The 22,203-nt window shown below is 36.6% G+C and overlaps 1 protein-coding gene across 2 annotated transcripts in view; it reads right to left on the bottom strand.

Moving 5' to 3' along the window:
- LOC150097975 (vascular endothelial growth factor receptor 1-like) overlaps positions 1-22,203 on the bottom strand; it is a 354,137-nt gene that overhangs the window by 326,676 nt on the left and 5,258 nt on the right. For both annotated transcript variants that reach the window (XR_016549608.1, XM_090406574.1), the window contains exon 2: positions 4,125-4,261. Coding sequence is in view for 1 of the 2 variants with exons in the window: in XM_090406574.1 (XP_090262700.1) it covers positions 4,125-4,261 (137 nt within the window). In the remaining variant the exon portion in view is untranslated. The remainder of the gene's footprint in view (positions 1-4,124; positions 4,262-22,203) is intronic.

The raw sequence follows: 22,203 nt of genomic DNA, 5'->3' as shown, positions 1-22,203 counted from the left end.
CTGCTTGTTTATCCGCTGGGTCCATTGTTCTCTGATATTGTCTTCTTAATCTGTTTTTCTCTTGGATAAGACGTTTTATATCCTCTGGGAGTTTATTTGATGGTGCAAATTTGGTTATATATGTTACCTGTGTTATAGCTGTCAGTAGTTGTTTTTCAATAGTTTTCACTGCCTTTTCTATATCTTCGGCAGATGTTATATGCGGTACTGGACCAAGGCTTTCCTGGAAGGCTGAGGGAAGTTGTTTCCAATTTATAAATGTGGTGGTGTTTTCCGTTAAATCTTGTAGTATGGTGCCTAGTTGTAATATGATGGGGTTATGATCAGAACTTAAGTCGTTGATTGCTTGTATCTGATAGCTGTGCGCTATGTTTTTTACCAGAAGGAGGAGACAGGTATTCTTGTTTTCCCAGCTGTAGTAGAATTGGGTTGTGATTGGATGATAGTTCATCCAAGGATATAATGCTGTATTGAAGTTTGATATCCTGCTGGATAGCTATATCCAGGATATCAGCAGTGCCAAACGTACTGAGATGAGTTGGTTCGGTGGGGCCTGCCACAACAGCGCTGCTTGATCCTAAGTAATTTGAAAGGATGCAACCATTCTTTTTGATGATTGAGAAATTCCACGCAGGGTGCTTGAAGTTCAGATCCCCGGCTATAATGGTCGGCCCTCTGACGCATAAGATGGCATTTAGGTCAGAGTGTAGTAGAGATTTTTGGAGAGGATTGTAAGCTGAGTAGATTTTCAATCTGCCAGTAGAACTGGTGACTACTTCCCCACCTGTGATCTCATGGTTAGTGGTTGGGTTGCTCACAGAGTGGTGCTTAATATAATTTTTAATGAAGATGGCAGTGCCGCCGCCTCTGTAGAGTAATCTATCATTTCTGTATAGGCGATAACCCCTTATTTTAGGATTGTCTGAGGTCTTAAATGAGTTTCACTAATTAATAAAACATCTGGTTGATACATATATGTGAAATCTCGGAGTTCTAAAATTTTGTTTTTGAGGTCATTTGCATTCCAAGCAACGATCTGAAGAGATGCTGGAATGAGTTTGTTACTATTCATTTATGAGAGCTGTGAGGATGACCTGCGTTTCACGAAGAAATCTTTTAGTGGAGGTTTCAGTAGGGTTTGATAGGCTGAAATTTTGTAGCATATTTGCTAGTGAGGCCATAATAACAGCTGTTAGATTTTTAGGTGCTGTTGGTTGATTTTGTTCTGGTATTAGTCTATTTGTGCGGGTCACATCGGCATAACTTCTTGTTTGCTTTTGGGTGTCTCTATTTTTAGAGGTCTCCGACTGTGGCCGCAGAGTCTCCGGTTTTGATGCCTGGGCCTCTGGTGTTCTTATACTGTAGGAGGAGGGCTGATTTACTGCTTCCATCCCTCTGTTCTTTGGGTGCTGAATACATCCTTTGTAGTTCGCAGGATGAGGGCCACGCAGTTGGAATATTTGCCGAGGTGGTCTTCGTCTTAGTGCAGGTATTGGTTGGGTGGCTGTCTCTACATTTCAAACATCTATATTCAGCTCTACATAGATTCTGAGCATGGCCAAACTTCTGGCACCTGTGGCACTGCCCAGAAGATGATCTTTTCCGGAGTGGTTCTGGTGTGACAATGAGACCACACACTGTTTTTAAGTTGTAGATATCCTTGTATATTTTATGAATCTCAACTAGAACTAATGGCATGGGAGTCTTGTCTGCTTTGTACATTCTGCTGACCTTGACTGGAGGCAGATCCTGAGAATTAAGGTCAGCAGCTATTTCTGCTGTGTCAATGTCTTCTCAGACACCACGAAGGACCACTTTTACGTTTTTTTCAGAGCTGAGCGCAAAGGTATGATACTGGATGCCTCTGTCGTCCAGTTCTTTGGTCAACCTTCTATAGTCTGTCACTGTTGCTGGCTGGATCTTTATGCCTTTATCCATGTTTTTGGCCTTAATGAAGCCAATGTGCAGATTGGACATTGTGGATCTTAAAGCTGCCCACTTCGGCATTTCTCTAAGAATGATCGGAGGAACCTTTTCTTTGGGAGAAATAGCGGCGTCCGAACCCTGAGAATCCTGTTCCATTTCATTATTGTCATTGTGCGGTTCTTCTGTTGTTCTTCGCTTTTTGCGTGCGCGCACTTCTACAAAGTCTGAAGGAGTAGAAGGCACCGATTTTAATTGATCTTCTGCGACAACGTCTCTGACACTTTCCGGGGAAAACGTGTCGTAAAGTTTAACGTTTCCTGGCCAATGGTTGTTAAGTAGTTCACCTAGTCTTATAAATTCTTTATATACCTCCTCGAATATTGTCTCATTTAGCTGATTTTCCATGATTATCAATGTGAAGTATCTTAAAAAAATTTTTTTTAAAATAATAAAAAAAACCGTTTACCGTTCAATTGTAGTCTTACTGGAAAGAACAACGAATCAAAAATTGCATGATCTTCAAGACACATAATATCATATAATATAATAAACGCACCACAATTCCAAAACTGACCGAAAGCATCACTATCTCTACCGCCATTCCAATTCATACCAAGGTTGAATACAGAGCCTTATCAACTTTACCTATACAAGTTGCTACAAGGTGTTTTTATTTTGAATAATCTCTGGAAGAGATATAGATGTAAATATATATTTTTTTATCTTGGGAATAATGTATATTAGGGTTGCCAAGTAATTTTATAAACTTGGTTATTTTACTCCTAATCCCAAGTAAGCAAGCAGTTAAGTTTGCGCCTGAACGTAGTTCAAGTCTAAAGGTGGTGCAACACCAGGCCAACTCATTGTAAAGGTGGGTAAAGTTCTGATCACTGTTCTTAGTATTTTCAATAATGTAAAGCACATCTCACTAAGAGATGTATACTGCAATACATTATGGGTGACGTCACTACCCAGACCAGTTTCAACCTTTTTTGAGGTCTCCTCAGTGAGTAGCTAGACCCTAAATACCAAGGTTTTAGTAATACAGAGCCTTATCAACTTTACCTATACAAGTTGCTACAAGGTGTGTATATATATATATGTATATATATATACACACACACACACACACTCACATGTGTGTGTGTGTGTGTGTGTGTGTGTGTGTGTGTGTGTACTTTTAGAACGTAAAAGTACGTAACATTTCAATTGTAATTTCATTGTTGAACTAGCAGTTCGTATTGCCGTTCAAAATCCATCTTTTCTAGCGAAATTGCTTTATCAGAGAGGTAAAGCGAACAATATGTAACTGAGTACTGTATTATTAAACCTTGAGTATTTTTGCACTGAGTGGGAGAATGAATAATTTCCGATGCCTCTTTGAGTTTTCCATATGTGACTATTATATGAGCTGCACGACTTTGGTTTGCTGCCAAAAAAGTAACGTTTTTCCCTGTTGCATGAAAGGGTTATACTACATTTACGTGCTCTCTTTTCTGTAGATTTTATATATTATGTTATACAGCTAATATAATGTAAATGATATTTGTTATAATTTATAACTCTGATATGTTCACTCATAGAATTATCCCATGTGAACAGGCTCACTTAAATAACGAATCCTAGAAGCACAGTATATCATGTCAATTCTTGTTTTTTTTTTTTTTTTTAATGGCAGATGAGGTAAATTCAGTGATAATAAATACTCTGTTTAGAGGAATAAACGTAACTTCTCTTCTCTGAACAAAATATATACCGTTAGTTCAAAGCTGTACGTTACGGTTGGGCACAATCAGTGAAATTGGCCCGATATCACTTGATCTGAATACAATGTAGCATTCGCAATTGCTAGACTAAGTAGATCGAAGAGGATGCAAGCGCCACTTCCAGTGAGCTACATAGGCTCAACAAGAAATATAAAAATTCTAAATTTTATCCCCAGTTAACGAGTGTAACAGATATAACCTTTATTAAAGACATTAACTTATGTTCTTGTTGTCGGCTTGCGAATCAAAGGGTTAATTCCGGAAGTAATAAGCTTGTCAGTTCTTAAATGAGTTGATAAAAACATTAAAATTTAAAATTTAGAATTATAAGTAAAAATATCAATTTGATAATAATAGTATGTTAAAAATTGATACTAATATATATATATATATATTTTTTTATTTATTTTTATTTTTTATTTTTATTTTTACCAAGGTATCAGGATACGACCAGAGTAGAGGGTAAATCCCTTCACAGTGAAGCACCAGACTACTGTTGTATGGGATATCAATATGTGGTGTAGATACGTTGAGGACAGGAGACATGGAGAGAACACAGTCAACATTGGCTGGAAGAGATACAGTATTTAATTTATAAAAATCCATAAAGTTAAAATGCATTTACTTAAATTTTAAACTTTATTTTTAGTGTTTATTCACAGTTGATTAAAGCATTCAACACAACAGACCCTACTTCGTAGGGTCTGTTGAATGCTTTAATCAATTGCTGTTTAACACAGAAAGTTGATGAAAGGCCCAGATTATTTTCCTTTTTCGTTGTTATACTTTTAGGAACGGGAGCCACACACACACACACACACACACGCGCGCGCGCGCACGCACACACACACACACACACACACACACACACACACACACACACACACACACACACACACACACACACACACACACACACACACACACACACACACACACACACACACACACACACACACACACACACACACACACACACTAAATCGCTTGATATCTAGTTCTCTTATAATAATAATGACAAAAAATGCCCAATACATTCATATTTAAATACGATAATTGGTGTGGTCGTTGTGCCTACTGGCTAAGTTCCTAAATATTAATGAAATAATCCAGTTCGCGGTTCTGATAAGAACTGAATATACTGCAAGAGTATTAGCTTGTTAAACGCCTGTGGTAATCACGAAATAGCTAATGAAACAATATGTCACTTTTTGAGCCAATTTATAAATCTCCCATCGCTTATCACCATGTTATCCTTCACTTAAACACCGCTAACTTATTCACAGATATTCACTTAACCCTTTCTGCCTCTAGTGATTCCAATTGGAATCACCAACTGTCTTGGCTTTCGTAGCACATATTACGTGGCGAATGATTCTAATTCGTATCGTACATTGTAGTTCCATTTCTTTAATATAATAACAGGTATGTATTATACGTATATATCTTACTAATATCGGTTTTCATGACTTAGTAGAATAATATACATATATTGGATTATAGAGTATAAGCTCAGAAGTTGAATATTTGCTACCAGAATATAATGATTCTTCCTTATGGAATCAGTCGGTCAGAATTCTTATCCTGAAATGCATATTTCATCAAAATACTTGATACTCTTGCTTTTTTAGACCTAAAGAAAAATTTTTTTCACTTGGAAAAAAAAATTCAGGTCAGAAAGGGTTTTGATTAAAATAATATTTCACACAAAAAAAAAAGTGTCAGCTTGGATCCATGCTTGCATGGTGTGCACGTAAATGGATATATTATTGACTGTTTACCATGAGCATTCTTAAACGGATGATGAAATACCCAGGTTTTTTTAAGGATATGGTTTGTGATGGAAAAGTTAGCCCAGAAGGAGAATTTTACGTGGGTGTGCCGAAAAGTTGTGATAACCACCATGAAGGAGTTGAGGTAGAACCTCAGTTGAGGTGTTTATCAGAACTTTTCAGCCCCTCCCTCCTCGTATGTTGGCAGTGTTTATTGAAGCTCATTAGATTATTCTCTCCCTAAGTATTTTAAAACAGTTATCTTGAAGTATGACTTATTTGAGCACTGCAAGGCTTATCGAGTGAAGAAGAGGAACGGGATGTGCACACTAACAAAATTATTGATAGAGAAGGCCGTTAATGAAGAGGCGATTAAGAGGAGATTAACCATGACGTAGTAAACAAACAGTGAGGAACCTGGTGATCCAGTTGCAAAGTATGGAAGGCAAAAACATAAGATTGTAATTTAATAAAGATGCTTCTGTATCAGATCTGATCGGATGGTATGTGTGAAGAGCAAGGTTTCCTGATTATTGAAACCTTGCTATACAGACTAAACAACCAATAAATATCAGGCAGAAACTGACCCACTTCAGGCCTGTCATAAGCAGGAGGGTGTTAAAGACATCTAAAAAATCCACACTCACTCGAACACAGTCTACTAGTTGAAAAGTGTATATGCCTAAACATTCGGTCAAGGCTGACAGTTAAGCCTATAATAGGAAACATCTCCATTATCCCACTGAAGCCCCTTAGTATTAAAGCTGAAGCAAGCAAGCAAAGTTTACATAGCATCGCCATCAGAATATAAAAGAATTCTGAAGAGATCATGTCCTTGATGATCATATAAAGTCCGTAATTAAAAACCATTAACAATAAAATATTGTGCTAATGTACAAACTATCAATCCGGACAGCGTTTTATACAAGCGATTTTAATGTCAAGTACAATTTCATTTATTACTAGACCTCATCTCTGCCACTACTACTCGTTCATCAGTTACATCTTTCAAACAGGTTTATGTTTTCGTAAACTAGTGAAAAATACAGCGATGTTTTATTTAACAACTTATTGCTAATGCTGGCGTCATTAATGGAATCACTATCTGGTATGACATTGGTATAATATAATATAAGCATATTATGCTTATTATATAAGCATAATATAAACATGATATATAATATAAAAGGAGAAAGAGAAAGAGAAAAAATAGAGAAAGAGAAAAGAGGAACGTATATTCAGGTTGTGCTAAGTATGCGGTGCACACCCACTGAATAGTAATATCATGGATATTATATTTTTGCACTTATTCATATTAAAGACTCCCCTAATTGTTTCCTGGCTTCGCGTGATTCCTAAAATTAAACACAATATATTAAAGCTTTATGAAGAGGACACTTTTCAATGCGTAAACATTGCATCACATTCGTGTTAATAGCTCAGGTGTGCAGTCACAAATACCGACGCCTTTGAACACATGTACAGGGGCAGCGGGTTAAATTCTTAGCGTTCCAATGGTTTTAAACCATCCAAAGAACAACTATAACAATCATTATCAGCCATTGTCTATTCACTGCTGGTTGAAAGCCTTTCAAGCTGACTCAGAAACTGTCTGTCAATGACTTTTCTTTCTCATGTCACAGGCAGGGTGTGCGCTGAGACAACAGCGGACTAAATCAGTGGCTGTGTTTGGTTATTGTGTCAACCAATCCAATTGAAAGTTGTCATTTATCATGAGTTCCTGTATTTGTTTTCTGAATTTCATCTGTTTTGCGTGCGTGAAGTGTGAACTGGCATGTTTAGGATTTAGCCTAAGCAACAAAAGTTATGAAGATATTGTGTTATAGAAAAGTATATAGATATAGAAAAGTAATTTAGAAAAGATATAGAAAAGTGATTTTCTATAAATAATTTATAACTTTTTTGCCCATATTTACAATAGGATACAGCGTTGACGATCTACTCAATGTCCCGTTTTCTGCTAGAGTTTTCGCGGATTGTATGATTATAGTCGAAGGAGGTTTGAACTTGTGTATAAGTAAAACCAGTTATTTGAAACGAGTTATTGAACCTTTCTTTGGTTCAATTCGGAAATATAATAATTTCCTAAGTTATTAATTTTTCCGATTTCTATGCGCATTATATGGCTGTATTTAAAAATCGCATCTTCTTATTGTGTTATCTTCTATCGAAGGTCAGCGACCATCTTGGCGAACAAACTGCACTCTTGTGCTCATCTGAGCAGTTGTGCACTGCTCTTTCCTGTCCACATCTTGATGTTGTCAAACCATGATATTCTTTTTCTTCCTCTAGTTCCTTTGCCATCAATTCTTCCTACCAAAATAGTTTGTAGAAGTTGGTATTTGCTGTTTCTCATGATGTGGCCAAGATATGAAATCGCATCAAAATTCAAATAATCTGCGTCTCGGTAGTATTTGCCAATGATAATCTAATCTCACCACGAAGCGTAAACCGTTTGTGCTTCTCACATAAACGGCACGCGTGAAACATAGCTATTGTTCATTTGTTAAAATGTCCCAAGCCTGGATAAAAATAAGGGGGATTGAGGTGGTGCCGTACCTACCCATAAAAGGGTCTCACGGCCGTTGAATCACCATACGAAATGAATGAATTTGTTAAAATTATATTAATTGATAAATTAAAGTATTTAAAGCTATCCTACAATTAATTGCACTGAACCAATTATGCACTCTTAAAATTTCCATACATCAATAAATATGCAATCATACGGTCAAATCGACGTGAATTTTGTAGCGCTTGTTGGATAAACCACACGACAGTACACCCAACCTAAATAGGCACCCAATGACACTGACATAACATTATTATATAATATTATATATAAAACAATAACAATATTGTTATATAATTATATAATAGAGCCTTCGTAGCTTAATCAGTATCATCGATACGTTCTAGATGAAAAGACCTGATTTCAAATCCTTTTTAGACGCGAACAATCTTTAAAAGGACTTTTCAAATGAAGACAGTCTAGCTGGTCTACAGAGGTGCAGGGTATTTACATCCAGAAACTTGGGTTTTTCATCCCGCAAAACAGAAAAAACCTGCCAGAAGGACATAGGCAATTAATTAGCATAATACAATACCTCATAATATTTGTTGCTTAGGCTAAATCCAAAGAACAACTATAACATTCATCATCAGCCATTGTCTAATCACTGCTGGATGAAAGCCTTTCAAGCTGACCGAAAAACTGTCTGTTAATGACTTTTCTTTCTCATGTCACTACAGCATATCTGATGCTATCATCAGTCCAGCGTGATTTTGGTCGCACTCGTGGTCGTTTTACTTCCCATGGAATTTAATCAGATACTACTTTTGTCCATCATTGATCTTGTCTTCGAGCAATATGCCTAGCTCACTGCCACTTCAGATGTTTCACTCGTTCTATGATATGAAGGACTTTGATTTGATATCTTATGTACGTATTCCTTTTGTGACCCAGTCTTGTGATAATAAGAAAACTTCTTTCCATTCTAAACTATGTTGCTGTTAATTTTTGAATTTCCTTTGCTTCTAGGTGTTCATGTTTCACAGACATTAGTCAATATAGGAAGAATACATTGTTAAAAACTTTCCTTTTCAGGAATAATGGTAAATGGCTTTTGAATATAGACTGTAATTTTCCAAATGAATTCCACCCAAGAATTGTGTGCTTTTAATTTCTTCCATGATATTTTGGTTCATTAGTATCGTTTGTTCCAAGTATATGTGATGATCTACTTGTTCAATTTCATCCCTATTTGTTTTTTGTTTTTTTGGCTGTACTTAGCTATTGTACAAGGAACATCCAGAAAGTAAGTTCCGATTAACATGTCAGAGAAACAAAAATATACTGTACTTACAAAAACTTTATTGGAAATTAAAGTAGACATTTTTCACTACTTTTCTACATAATTTCCGCCATTGTTCAAGCACTTATCATAACGGGACACCAAGAGTTGTATACCTTCGTCGTAGAAAGGTTGCCGCCTGTGACGCAAACCATGTATACTGCTTCTTTGACCTCGTCGTCGTCTTGAAACCGCTGGCCACCAAGGAAAGATTTCAAATGTTTGAACAGGTAAAAGTTTCTTGGCCGAGGTCAGGACTATATGGACGATGATAGAATTGTTCCCAGCCGAAGTCGTTCTGTTACGCCGGCCGTGTGTGGGCGGGTGTTATCATGAATCAAAACAACGCCTCTGGTAAGCATGCCACGTCGTTTATTCTGGATCGCACAACGCAGTTTCTTAAGGGTTTGGCAGTACATACTCACGCCGCGCCGTGAGTGGAAACCGTTGTCTTCAATTTCGTCTTGACTGGTGATGAGGTGTGCCTTCACTCCATGGACTGTTGTTTTGATTCAGGAGTTGCGTGCGACACCCAAGTCTCGTTCCCCATTGACAAGTCTGCTCAGGAAAGCATCGCCACTATCATCATTACCATTGAATCACTCATTGCATGTTCTCCATAAACCTCAATAATCTGCCGATGAATTTCAGCTGCTTTAACGTTCTTCGCATTCAAGAAACGGATAACTGACTTAATTTCACATGCGGTAGGCGTCTCGATTTTCTTAGCCATTATAAACACACACCAAGAAGCGTACGCATTGCGAGAATGTCTGAAAATGGCACCAACGCCTTGCTAACAAATCAACAAACTCAGCACACATGTGCACCATGGCGATCGCAGCGCTGCAGTGAAAATATTTATAAACGGAACTTATTTTCTTAATGTCCCTCGTACATAACTTAGGTTTTCTTTATGTTTATCTTTAACCCAGCTGTTTTTCTAGAAATTGTAAGTTCATGGGTACGAGTCCGTAATTCATGTGCAATTGACGTAACGATAACTGTGTCATCTGCAAAGCGCAAATGGCTTAAATATCTTTCATTTATCTTCAGACCTTTTACTTCCCTATCCAGAAGTTTGAATATTTCTTCTAGGCATGCTGTGAATAGTTTTTTAGAATTGTGTCACCTTGTATTTGATGGTTTCTCAATGGTTTAAGTATTGCAGACGTTTTTAATGAATCAAAGGCGTTCTCATAATCAATAAAACCAAGACTGGCAGTTGATATTCATTACACCGTTCAATAATCTGTTGTACAGCTCGAATATGGTTCATTGAGCTAAAGCCACTTCGAAAACTTGCCTGTTCTTTTGGTTGTGCAAGGTCTAGAGCTGACTAAAGTCTATGAACCAAGACTTTAGCCTTTTGCCAAGATTTTGTAGATAATTTCTACACTTGCTTTTAAAAATTCCGCTGTGACTCCATCCTCACCTGCCGTTTTTTTTTTTTTTCATTTTGCATGCTTTAGATACTCAACATAACTTCTTCTGATAGAATTTGTGGCGTAATATTATATATCATACATAACAAAATAATAATATTATTATGATAATAATATCATTATATAATACGCTGTATAATATCGTCTTACATAATGATATTATCATGTATAAAATTATTACATCGTATATATTTCCATGTTTATATAATATTAACACGAAAATGCCCCTTGGTGGCGCAGTCGAATGGATACATTAGGTAGTTGCCTCCGTTTCTGTTACTATGTTAAGAAAAAAAGAAAGCCTTAATTCGTCTTCTGCTAATGGGAATTAAAAAATAAAAAGACAGTGGAAGATGATATCAAGTGTTCCATGCAACATGGTAGGATTTTAGATATTAATTATGCATTATTTAAATAACTGCTATGAGTTAGTGGAATTCAATGCTTAATGTGTTGTGTATGCTAATAATATGAATGAGATTCATTCTGAAGGATATTCCGCCGCAGGCTTTCCGTGATTTTTGTTGTTGTTATATTGGTTTTTGTTGTTTCTGTTGTAAATTTTTACAACAGAAATTATCGAGGAAGAAAGAATTGTAAACTACAAGAGATTGTATTGGTTGAGACTGCAGTTCGAAATTATAGTTAAATTAGGGGGGATTGTACATTCGACAACGTTAATTCGATTATGGTTTTCCAAATTTTTATAGTTAGGGAGGGCTCCGTATTTACATGGCTATCTATTTTAGAATACGGTACATGATGAAAGAAAAGCAATAAAAGAAGATAATTACGGGAAATACTGTTGGAATGCAGGGAATACTGATTAATGGTAATAAACTTCCATTTAAATCTTCAATATCAAGGAAGCTGTTTATATTACCAAGTATAAAGAAACCAGACTTAAGGAAAGAATGTAAACAGTTCAGAAATAATAATGCCATATTTTTTGATCAAGGGGAGGAGTATGGCGTATAAAGAAACAGTTTATTATTATTTTAGTTATTCTTTCTGTTTTTTTTTTTTTTAACAATCAATTATTGATTTTACCTGCTGATAGTAAGCTTAAAGATAGTGAACTGAATGACAAACCACTATTAATTGGAACTCGCAAAAGGAGAAGCTAGCAACGAAGACAGGTATGCACTACTAGGATATATGGACGAGTACGGGGTAAGGATGTAATATGCAGAGATAGCTTCTTTGCGAGATACGAACTTGCATGTTGGTATACATGGTATTGCTATTCTAGAAACCACGCTTCAAATGGATAATTACAAACCCATTAAGAAGAGTAGAGCTTAGGTTGGATATCAGCCTATTCAATATTTTGTCCGGATATGCCAGCAGGAAAAAATGACAAAGGACAAGAGTATTAGCAAGTTTAATACTTTTTCTCTTAAAAGAGGCAGTTAAACTAACCGGGGAGGGAGGGGGGGGTGCGAATATAAATAAAACTCTATCAAACTCGTTGTGAACGATAAAGATGGAAATCGTGCAGATCCTGTTTAACTAATATTTAGATACTACAGGACACGGTATGTCTCAAGATATAACAGTTAATAAAGTTGGTCATTCAAAGATAAGTACCGGCCTTGCTGACTTGTGATTCGAACAGGGCCTTCCGTTGTAAATTAATAGACAATATTGATAATTTGTAGTATGTACATATATTTCTAAACAGAAAGCCGTTCTCTTCATGAGCACTTTAGTAGTATAATTAACAGATGTTGCGAATTTGCGCTAATGATCAGTAGTAAAATTCCTGGTATTCGAGATTGTCGCAGAACAGCTAGCAATCCAACTAGCTTTTCAAGAGCATTTGTGCCTAACACATGCTTAATGTTTTACTCTGGAATACTGCGTTGAGAGATAACGTTAAACGATTTTATATTACAAAGTAAATTACGTGGACCTGAGAAACACTTGAGGGGAATTAATTTTTAACGATAAATGAGAAATTTTCAAGTAATTTGACTTTCAACTGCTAACTTCTTTTTTAATTACCAGTAAAAACTTTATCGCTTTAAAAACAAATGAACCGAAAGTGATGGCCACAGAATTTATGAATCAGATATGGAAAAAGAAGGCGGCTGACATCAGTAGACTTCGGCAAGATTCATTTAGTTGTAATAACACGATTGAAATATGATTACTAAACATAATTTCCTGGAGCAGATCGACAATTTTGGAATGGGGAAAGGAAAGAACAAAGAAATTATATGTATATTTAGCATAAAAAAAAAACTTATGATTGCAAGTTTTCTTTTTGTATGTCAGTTAATAAGGCCCAAGCAATATGCAGGATATATCCTATCATGCTATATTAAGCGAGGAATAAAATCTTCAAGTATTTAACTTTAATCATGAGGGCTTCGTTGTATTTATTCCAATCCATATAGGAGGCGGATGATCGGAAAGTAAGTGAAATGATAAACTACAGGCTTATAAGTTTAGCATCCACAGCAGGTAAAATAAGTATTAAGTGGGTTGAATGATTGTAACTATAAATGGATTGTAGCATGGATTTGCTTAAGAGGAAGTTCTGATTTTCAAACTTTTTTTTTTCAGGTGAATTCCACACATGAAGTCTTTTAAACATAGTACAGTATATGTCTGTTAGTACCGAGGCTGAGAACTAAATCAGAAAACCATACTCTAGAGATGAAATATGGCATGCAGAGGGGATTTTCAAGCCACTTCAGGTCTCTAATAACCAAATTAGTAGTCTCGCATTGGGCGATACAACATATTGTACGGAGGAGTTGATTGCTGATTTCGCCCTAATATTTAGATTTCACAAGCCATTCGATTATGTACCATACATTCGTCTTATAAGCAAATTGAAGAATTTTGCCACTATTATGGCACACAGACACCGAAGGTCATACTGCTCCAGGACACAGGTTACAACAGTATACATAGTAAACGGTTAGTATTATAGGACAATCACAAACATTCATGCCCTTGTTGGGATTTGAACCCGCAGCCTCTTGGCTGGAGAGCGGATATACGCTAACCACTCGACCAGCCAGGCTGGCTGTCAGTAAGTTGAAATAGTAAAAAGGTGAAGGTGGTAGCTAATGAATGGTCATTTCTCCGATTGAGTTCCTGAAACTAGTGAGGTTCCAGACAGGTCAGTGTTGGATTCATTGTGCTGAATTTTTATCTTCAGTATTCAGAATGAAATTAAAATTGCATGTCAAAATGTGCAGACAGTGCATAGAGCAGTTAATGACAAGCAATGGCTGTTAATTCCGGAAAATGTAAATACGATATGTAGTTTGCCTGAGAATAGACAGCTAAGATTAAAAGAAACTGAAAACAGCGGAAGATCAAAAGGACCCAAGCATAAGTGCAGTCCAAAATGAAATAATTTTCTAAGAAGTGTAATATAGAAACCGGATTATATTAATTTTCAGGAACTATGCTAGAGGAGAGGAAAATGCAGTTATTCCCTTGCATAAAATTAATTCGCTTAATGATCGGATCTCGTTTAGTGTACGCTAATGAACTTTGAAGATCTAAGAAAGAATATATATATATATACAGGGTGTTCGGGATAAATTTGACAGTTTCGTAAGGAAAAAGAAAATCTTCTTTGTATCTATTAAATTTAATGAATTGACAAAAAAAACATTACAGGCAGAGTTAATTACAATACTATCAACAAGATTTACTCAAAATAACCACCATTAGCATCGATCACAGCTTCAATTCTGCTTCGGAACCTCGAACAAGCTGATGCTACAGTCTCCCTGGGAAGGGCCGCAAAAACTGTTTTAATTTTATCCATTAACTGGGCTTTTGTATTACTAGAAGTGCGATTGGTGTCTTTTTCAACTGCGCCCCATACAAAATAATCCATGGGGTTAAGGTCTGGGGAGTTTGGAGGCCAAACATTTGGACTGGTGAAGTCGTAGAAATTTTCAGACAACCATTTTTGACTTTTCCCAGAGGTGTGGCAAGGGGCCGAATCCTGCTGCCATACATACGGCCTACCATTGGCTACCCTTGTTATCCAGGGCTTGACTACAGTTAGCAACTCCACGAATAAAGCCCGAATTCCAATGCCAGGGTTTTTCAACACCTGTTCCTGCAGATTTGCGAGGAATTCTGCTGTACGAACGCAATCAGATCGTCTGCTAGGGATCTTTCTTCTTGCTACATCCTCGTAGTCACCATTGCAAGTCTCTAGTTCATGCCTGATTGTTTTTACTGTATTCAGGGAGCATTGGGCAGCAGTCGTAATATCCTTATTTTGATGGCGGGCACGAATCATCATGATACAAGTTATTCTCTTCCATGATTCAGGTGGGTTCCAGCTATCCATCCTTTCTGACATCTTGTATATGAATAAAGAAGGGTCCAAACTTTTAAATGAAGAGAAGTGTGTGTTAATACATGTAACTTACGGAAAAATATAATTAATTATAAATATGTCAAATTTATCCCGAACACCCTGTATATATATATATATGCAAAAAAAAAAACATTATAAAAATAAATTAATTAAATCATAAAAGCCGAGAAGAGCGAACAAATTGATATCTAGAATGAATGGCTACACTTATGGAGAAAAACTTTTGTAGGCGCAAAACCTTAGAGACAAAGAGTATATGAGATTTGATTGAATTGAATAAAGGGATACCTTTTATAATTTTTCAGAACTATGTTACTGGAAGTAGACTAGCAGAAATATTCTTTCAGTGAAAGATCAGTCACTGGAATAAGTTTCGAAGATATTGTAGCAGCAGATATCTCACAGTAGGATTATTAAGTTTATGGCGCCCATGGTAATTTTTAGTGTGATAATTACAATAACTCGTGAAATATCCTCTCAGTTGCGCCCTTTTGACCGATGTCAGAAGGGCGCAACTGATCAATGTCTAAGCATCCCTACGCTACTGATCACAAGTTCTAGTATTCTGATTATTACTTTGTTTCATTCATCCATTCAGGTGCCATCGAAAACCTGGAAGTTGGCGGTTTTAGTTCTCCATTTTATCTTGTGAATCTAAATATTTGGATGATACTTCCATTCTGTTCCACCTAAAATGGTGTTTCGTTTGTCCTCTCCTTGTAGTTTTCCTGTGATTATCACGTTAATTAGTCCCCTTTTTTCCCCATCTTGCAAAATTTAATACTGACAGTACGCCTTAGTACTGCTTTGAACATGAGTATTATTACCTACCTTGAACATGGTAGTATTTCACTATGGTAGGTTTGCGTTCCATCATGCAGCCCAAGCAAAGGTTGTTTTATATTCTATCATCAGACTCCCTGCAGCTGTTTAATGCACACAGCAAAGCGCTGTAATTTCTTACCTTTCTATACCAACGTTCGAGATATGAGACCTCTGTTGGTTGTGTGGCGGCTAGGTCAGCTCGTACTTTCTCCACATTCTGGTTGTCAGTCACCTTTTACAGACAGTTAATTGTCTTAATAATAAGAAGAAAGTTAATTATTTGATGGCAATCATCCTAACAGGAGGCACTGATAAACAATTGCATGGGATTAAGCCTGAAATAAAGCGGTGTCTGTCTTGTCTACGTAGAAACAGAAGAGAGGAGGTTTAAATTGCTATACTCCGCATAAGTCAGACATATTACATTCTTATCTATTGAAGACTAATGACCCGCGTATTAAGACTCATTGTACCATGTATCTGGTGGAGTGCCAGCACTTCTCCTCAAGAGAGGAATGCAGTTTTTACTAACCAGGCTAAGCCAAACTGCTGGTGGCTTTTAATTGTTTACAAGGAATTAATTTATACGAACGCATTTGATCATAAATGCAATTTATAATGTACTTATAAACTTATTTTAGCAATTAATTTTTATTACCGCATTGTAATATTTTTCATAATGCAAAAATTTATTTTCTCATTGTAAATGGCGCAGTATAACCTTGGCGGGTCTTTGCGCAATAAACCACAAACCAACCTGACTGATAAGTCTAATTTGTAGGAAAATTGTCGATAGGAAGTTAGTAATAATATAAATTTTTCATTCAGCACTATCATTATACAGGATGTCCATGTTTCTTTATTGAACATTAATGTAGAAGTAACAGCAATTGCATTATTGTATTTTTTATCGACTTTTCTGTTATTTATTTTTATTTTAAGAAAGACCGTGCTCTTTATATTTCTTGTCAACATTTTCCATCAGAAGGTGATTGCTTCCCAAATATACGAGTATATCTGTATTACTCTACCTACTTGTTCTGTGGTAACAGCCTTTTAAATTTTGTTTAGATTTTTATTCACCCATTTATCTGTGACTTCATTTTCATCATTTAATTCATCATTTCTATATCGAATTTATCACAGCTGTGTTAGTCTGAAAATTATCTGTAAGATACGGTGCAGATCTTGCAGGATCAGTATTCTAGTGATTACTACTGTGTTGTCTGAAGCATATGCTAAATTAGAGCACTGCTTTTGTGTATATGTGTGTGTGTGTGTGTATATATATATTTAAAAATTTATGTGACTCCCACTCACGAAAAGTTGTAAACGTATTGTACATTAGCACCATGGATGGGCTAAGGATTTTTTCTAATTTCTTAATATTTTTTATTTTGTATTTTATTCACTTTTACCTGGTCTGGAAATCCTGCTCTAGAGACAAAACATGGAACTTTTTCAAGCCACTTCAAGCCTCCAGTAAGCAGGACGTTGATCTCCCACCGGGTGACGAAATTCATTTCCCACCTAAGGACAATCCCTGAAATCTTGCCCACGTCGCATGATATAGGTGTCCGCAGCTTGTTTGTTGGAGAGCGGATAGATACGCTAACCACTTGGCCAACCAGGTCGGCGTAACTGTATAATTGTATACAATACAATACTTAATCAGTAATTAGGCACATTTATTTGATTGTTAAGAGTTGATTTTATTACTCTGGTATAATAATTTTATTCTTCTTTGTACGATGCCATCAAGGGCATCCCCCCCCCTTTGATGCAGTTTGTGTTCTTGACATCGATCTTGCAGCGGATGGTTTTGGTTTAATAATTTCTTATTGCTAATAATATCATTATTGACCAACGGCTGGTCCATTGCTAATATTGAAAAGGACGAGTGAAATTGGGCCTAGTCATTGCTAGCTTTTCGTTTCGAGGTAAAATCCCACCCGGCGATCTCATCAACTCAGCCATTACAAACGGCCACCCCTCGCCAATAATACCGGCACCGGTCAAGCGTTAACCTAGATCAGAGCTTCTTAAACTGTGGGTCGTAACCGAATGTGGGGATCGCGATAAATTTGGCAACAGTAAAAAGTTTCTGAACCCACAAAATTAGGGGCTATTGTTTGTAATTCTTTATGTAAATGGTAAGATTTATATGTATACCAAATTGTTTTAAAATAATTTTTTTTATGATTTATTATCAGTAAATGTTTGATCTGTATACCTAATTTTATATACCCTGGATCGCGTAAAAATTTCTCGGACGAAATGGGGTCGCGTAAAAATTTCTTGGGTGAAATGGGGTCACAAGTGGAAAAAGTTTAAGAAGCGCGACCTAGATGACGTTTCTTTCCTCTCTATAATTATAGAGAGGAAGGAAACGTTTTCTTCTCGCGACCTCCCATCAAATAACTGCACTTTATCAATCAAACACATTTCTTTATTATTAACTAGTGTTATTCATATTTAAAAATTGGCAAAGAACAACAAGAAAATCAAATGGAAACGTTCATTAATAGATAGACAGATGTAATATAAATCACTGCATATGGAAACTAAGAAAGTTGCACGTGGTTAAAAATAAATGACAACCTTTCTGCGCGTCCCACAACTTTATCTCAGATCCTAAACTATTGTTACAGAACAGGGTCTTAAAATCTCAATTGGGAATAAGTAAATCAGCGAACGCTATAATTATGCTGTACTTGGTATAATAGCAGTGGTCGAACTGAATCAATATTCCTCTTCCTTTAAGAACGAATAGCCATGCGGTCCTGAGTCAGAATGTTCTTATGTTGAGTTTGTTAGATAACAATATATGTAGACACATGGGATAGAAACTTTTGAAAACTTGAAGCATTTTCTCATTCCAGTACTTTGGCATGAACTATACAAAAGAATCTAGTAGCGTGTAGGAATCGAAAGTCAGAAGAAGAAGGATAGTTTAATTGCCAAAGCTAGAAGAATTAGTGGGAGTTTATATGAACAGTATTATCAAGCATGAGCTGCATAACACACCCGCATATGCACGGTGGTGCTATAGATGAACATATATAAGACATATGCTAGAAGAGTGTCAAGTGCGTATGCGTGTGGAGGGAAGTCTGCTAATTCCATGTCACGTCTGAATATACCTGATAAACGAAATTAAAATACTTCATGACGGTTTAGTCGTGTTTGTGACATAATTATATAAAGAAACCTGTGGAGAATTCATGAGTAAATAAACACACGTGAAACCACAGTAATAGGTTTTTTTAATACGTGAATATTTCGACCTAGTGTCTTAGGACATCGTCAGTACAGTTGAGAACAATACTAGGAATAACATGCAGATAGGGCGCATGAATACAATGCGTGTAACAGAGCTTTCTAGCGTTAAAAAAAAACATTAGATTATTTAGATAAAATTAAAATTGAATTATTTTACACAATTTTGTATGACCATTTCCCATACTTTAGGAATGGCAAGAACATCATTGCGGTCTAGATTGGGTCTGTGAAGTAGGGCTCCAGCACTTTCTTTATATAAACGCTCATGTTTGTATGAAGATCTGTGTAGAAGTTTGGTCTTTTCCCAGTGGATCCTATGGGTTGGGTTTTCAACTCCGTGTTGGGTGAGGCCGGATTTCTGCGGCTTGATGAGACGGATGTGATCTTGATGTTCAGAGATGCGTTTAAGAACAGATCTTCCCTGTCTGCCCAAAGTACGACAGTTTCAGGAGCATGGTACCTCGTACATGCCAGGTAGTAACAGAAGTGGCAGTTTGTCTTTAGGCGAAGGTAACAAGTTGTAGATCTGGTTGATGGGTTTGTAGGTCGCAGCAAGATTGTATTTTTTCATAATTTTTGAAAATCGCTCTGATATGCCTTTTGACATAAGGTATGGGGATCCTATGGGCTTGTTCTTGTCTGAGTTGATGTGTGGAAAAATGTAATCTTCAGATTCTTTATTCAGCTGTGGAAGCCAGTCCTGCAGCATTTCAAGATAGGAGTTTCCCGTAGCAGTGTTTTCCTCAAAAAAAGAAAGGACCATAAATCTTTCTAACAGAAACCGCGCAAAAAACATTAAGTTTTGGTGAATCACGTTCATGTTATACAATTTCATATGGATTCTCAAGTCCCCATATGCGAACATTGTGGCGCGAAACTTCACCGCTTATGAAAGGTTGCTTCATCACTAAAAATCAACCTTTGTAGGAAGGTGTCGTCCTCCATGTCCTCTAACAAATTAGCACAAAAATCTGTTCTTTTTTTTTGTCACCTACACGAAGAGCTTGCACCAGTTGCAATCTGTATGGCTTCATAAGCAAACGTCGTCGTAACACACGCCAAACAGTCACATAAGGGATGGTAAGTTCTCGGCTAGCACGACGAGTGGACTTGCGCGGGCTTCGCTGAAAAGCCTCTTGAATTCGTTGCACATTCCTCTCTGAGGTGCGTGGTCGTCCAAGACTATTTCCCTTACATAAACACCTTGTTTCTTGAAATTGTTGATACCAGCGACGAAAGTTTTTGTCCAGTGGTGGATCAATTCCGTAACTTCGTCTAAACGCATGTATCATCTGCAAACAAACTTGACTGATAGATCTCTCTCTCTTTCTCCCTCCCTCCCAAAGCATGCTACTTATTTCCATTTTGTGGATTAACTTTAGTTTCGTTGCTGCCCTTTTCTTTTTATTTATAAATCGTTCGAAAAAGTACTTAAATATAAATTTTTCGAGAAAAGTGTCATCTAAATAGTTTATGGCGACAGTTTATGAAACTATCTAAAAATTAAGAAAAAAACACATTCCAAAGACTTTTTGTATACAGTTTCAGAACTTTTATACTACATACCTATAATGTTCTATTAAATAATCCTATTTAACAAAGAAAAGTAACATTTTACTATGTTTTTCACGTCCAAAAAAACATATTAAAATTTACATGTAAATATTTTGTCAGCGTAATTGAATTATGAAGAAATTATAACTGATAGTTATGTTACAAATGACTAAATAAACACACTTAAAACCTCAGTAATAGGTTTTTTTAATACGTAAATATTTCGACACATTGGAACCTCCAAGTTCGTCGGTTTTTAAACGAAACATTGCCTCAACGTTGGATTGGACGCACGGTACCCCACGACTTGGCACTACACTCTTGGCCTCCAAGATCTCCAGACATCACACCTTGTGACTTCTTTTTATGGGAATACGTAAAAGACAGTATTTATGTTCCTCCATTACCCGCTGACTTGGATGAGCTGAACCAGAATCATGGCTGCAATAAATTCTGTGACAGAAGACACTCTCAGACGCGTTTGGGATGAATTCAGCTATCGGCTTTATATTGTCCGTGCAGCAGGTGGAGGGCACATTAAGCATTTGTAGTTGTGGTGAGTGAAACTTCAAGCCTTACTTCATACTTCGTAATTTATTTTGTAAATGTACCACATTTTCATTATTAAATATAATTATTTGAAATCGGGTCATTCTTTTTGAAACACCCTTATACCACTATGTATATCGCCCTTATTCAGTGTATTTTTCACCTTATTATAATAAGTAAGCAGATTGCTAAAACACGATCTTCCTTTAACAGACCCATGCTGGCCATCAAAGAATATTTTTCTATCGTCAACCTCTTTCTGAATCTTGGTCCTAACCAACCTCTCTAGAACTTTAACCACAACTCCAGACACAGACTAGCCCGTTATTCAAAGCCTTAGTCTTATCACCTCCCTTATGAATCGGAACAATTTTGCCTTCTATCCACTCCTTTGGAACTTGGCTCAGTGTAAGACGTGTTAAAAGGATATGTAAAAGCTGTTGTCAATTCTCCAGAACATTCCCTCAAAACACGTAGCGAAATATTATGACCTACAGTCTTATTAACATCAACTTTATTCAATTCCTCACATACCTCCTGCTCACTTACTAGCAGTTCCTCCTCTTCACCTCTCATTCCATTCGAGTTCTGCATGAAGTCACATTCGCGACAATGAATTGCTCATTAAATACTTCAATTATATCCTCTGCAGCGGTGATCATTTCCCCATTTTCACCCGTCAATGCCATTCTTCCATAATCATTCTTTCTTCTACTAGCCACATATCAAAAAATTCTCTGGAATTTCCTCATTAGCTAATTGCTACTCTTACTGCACTTTTATTGCCTTTATCAAGCCAGTTACCTTCTTCGTCTTCTCCTTGTACTCTTCATGTAACTGGTTGTT

This window comes from Typopeltis vanoorti, chromosome 16 (genome assembly GCF_054136105.1).
Source record: "Typopeltis vanoorti isolate ZY-2024b chromosome 16, IOZ_Tvanoo_1.0, whole genome shotgun sequence".
NCBI classification, from domain to species: Eukaryota; Metazoa; Arthropoda; class Arachnida; order Uropygi; family Thelyphonidae; genus Typopeltis; species Typopeltis vanoorti.
The sequence above is the reverse complement of the archived record's forward strand: the minus strand, read 5'-3'. Positions and strand labels throughout refer to the sequence as shown.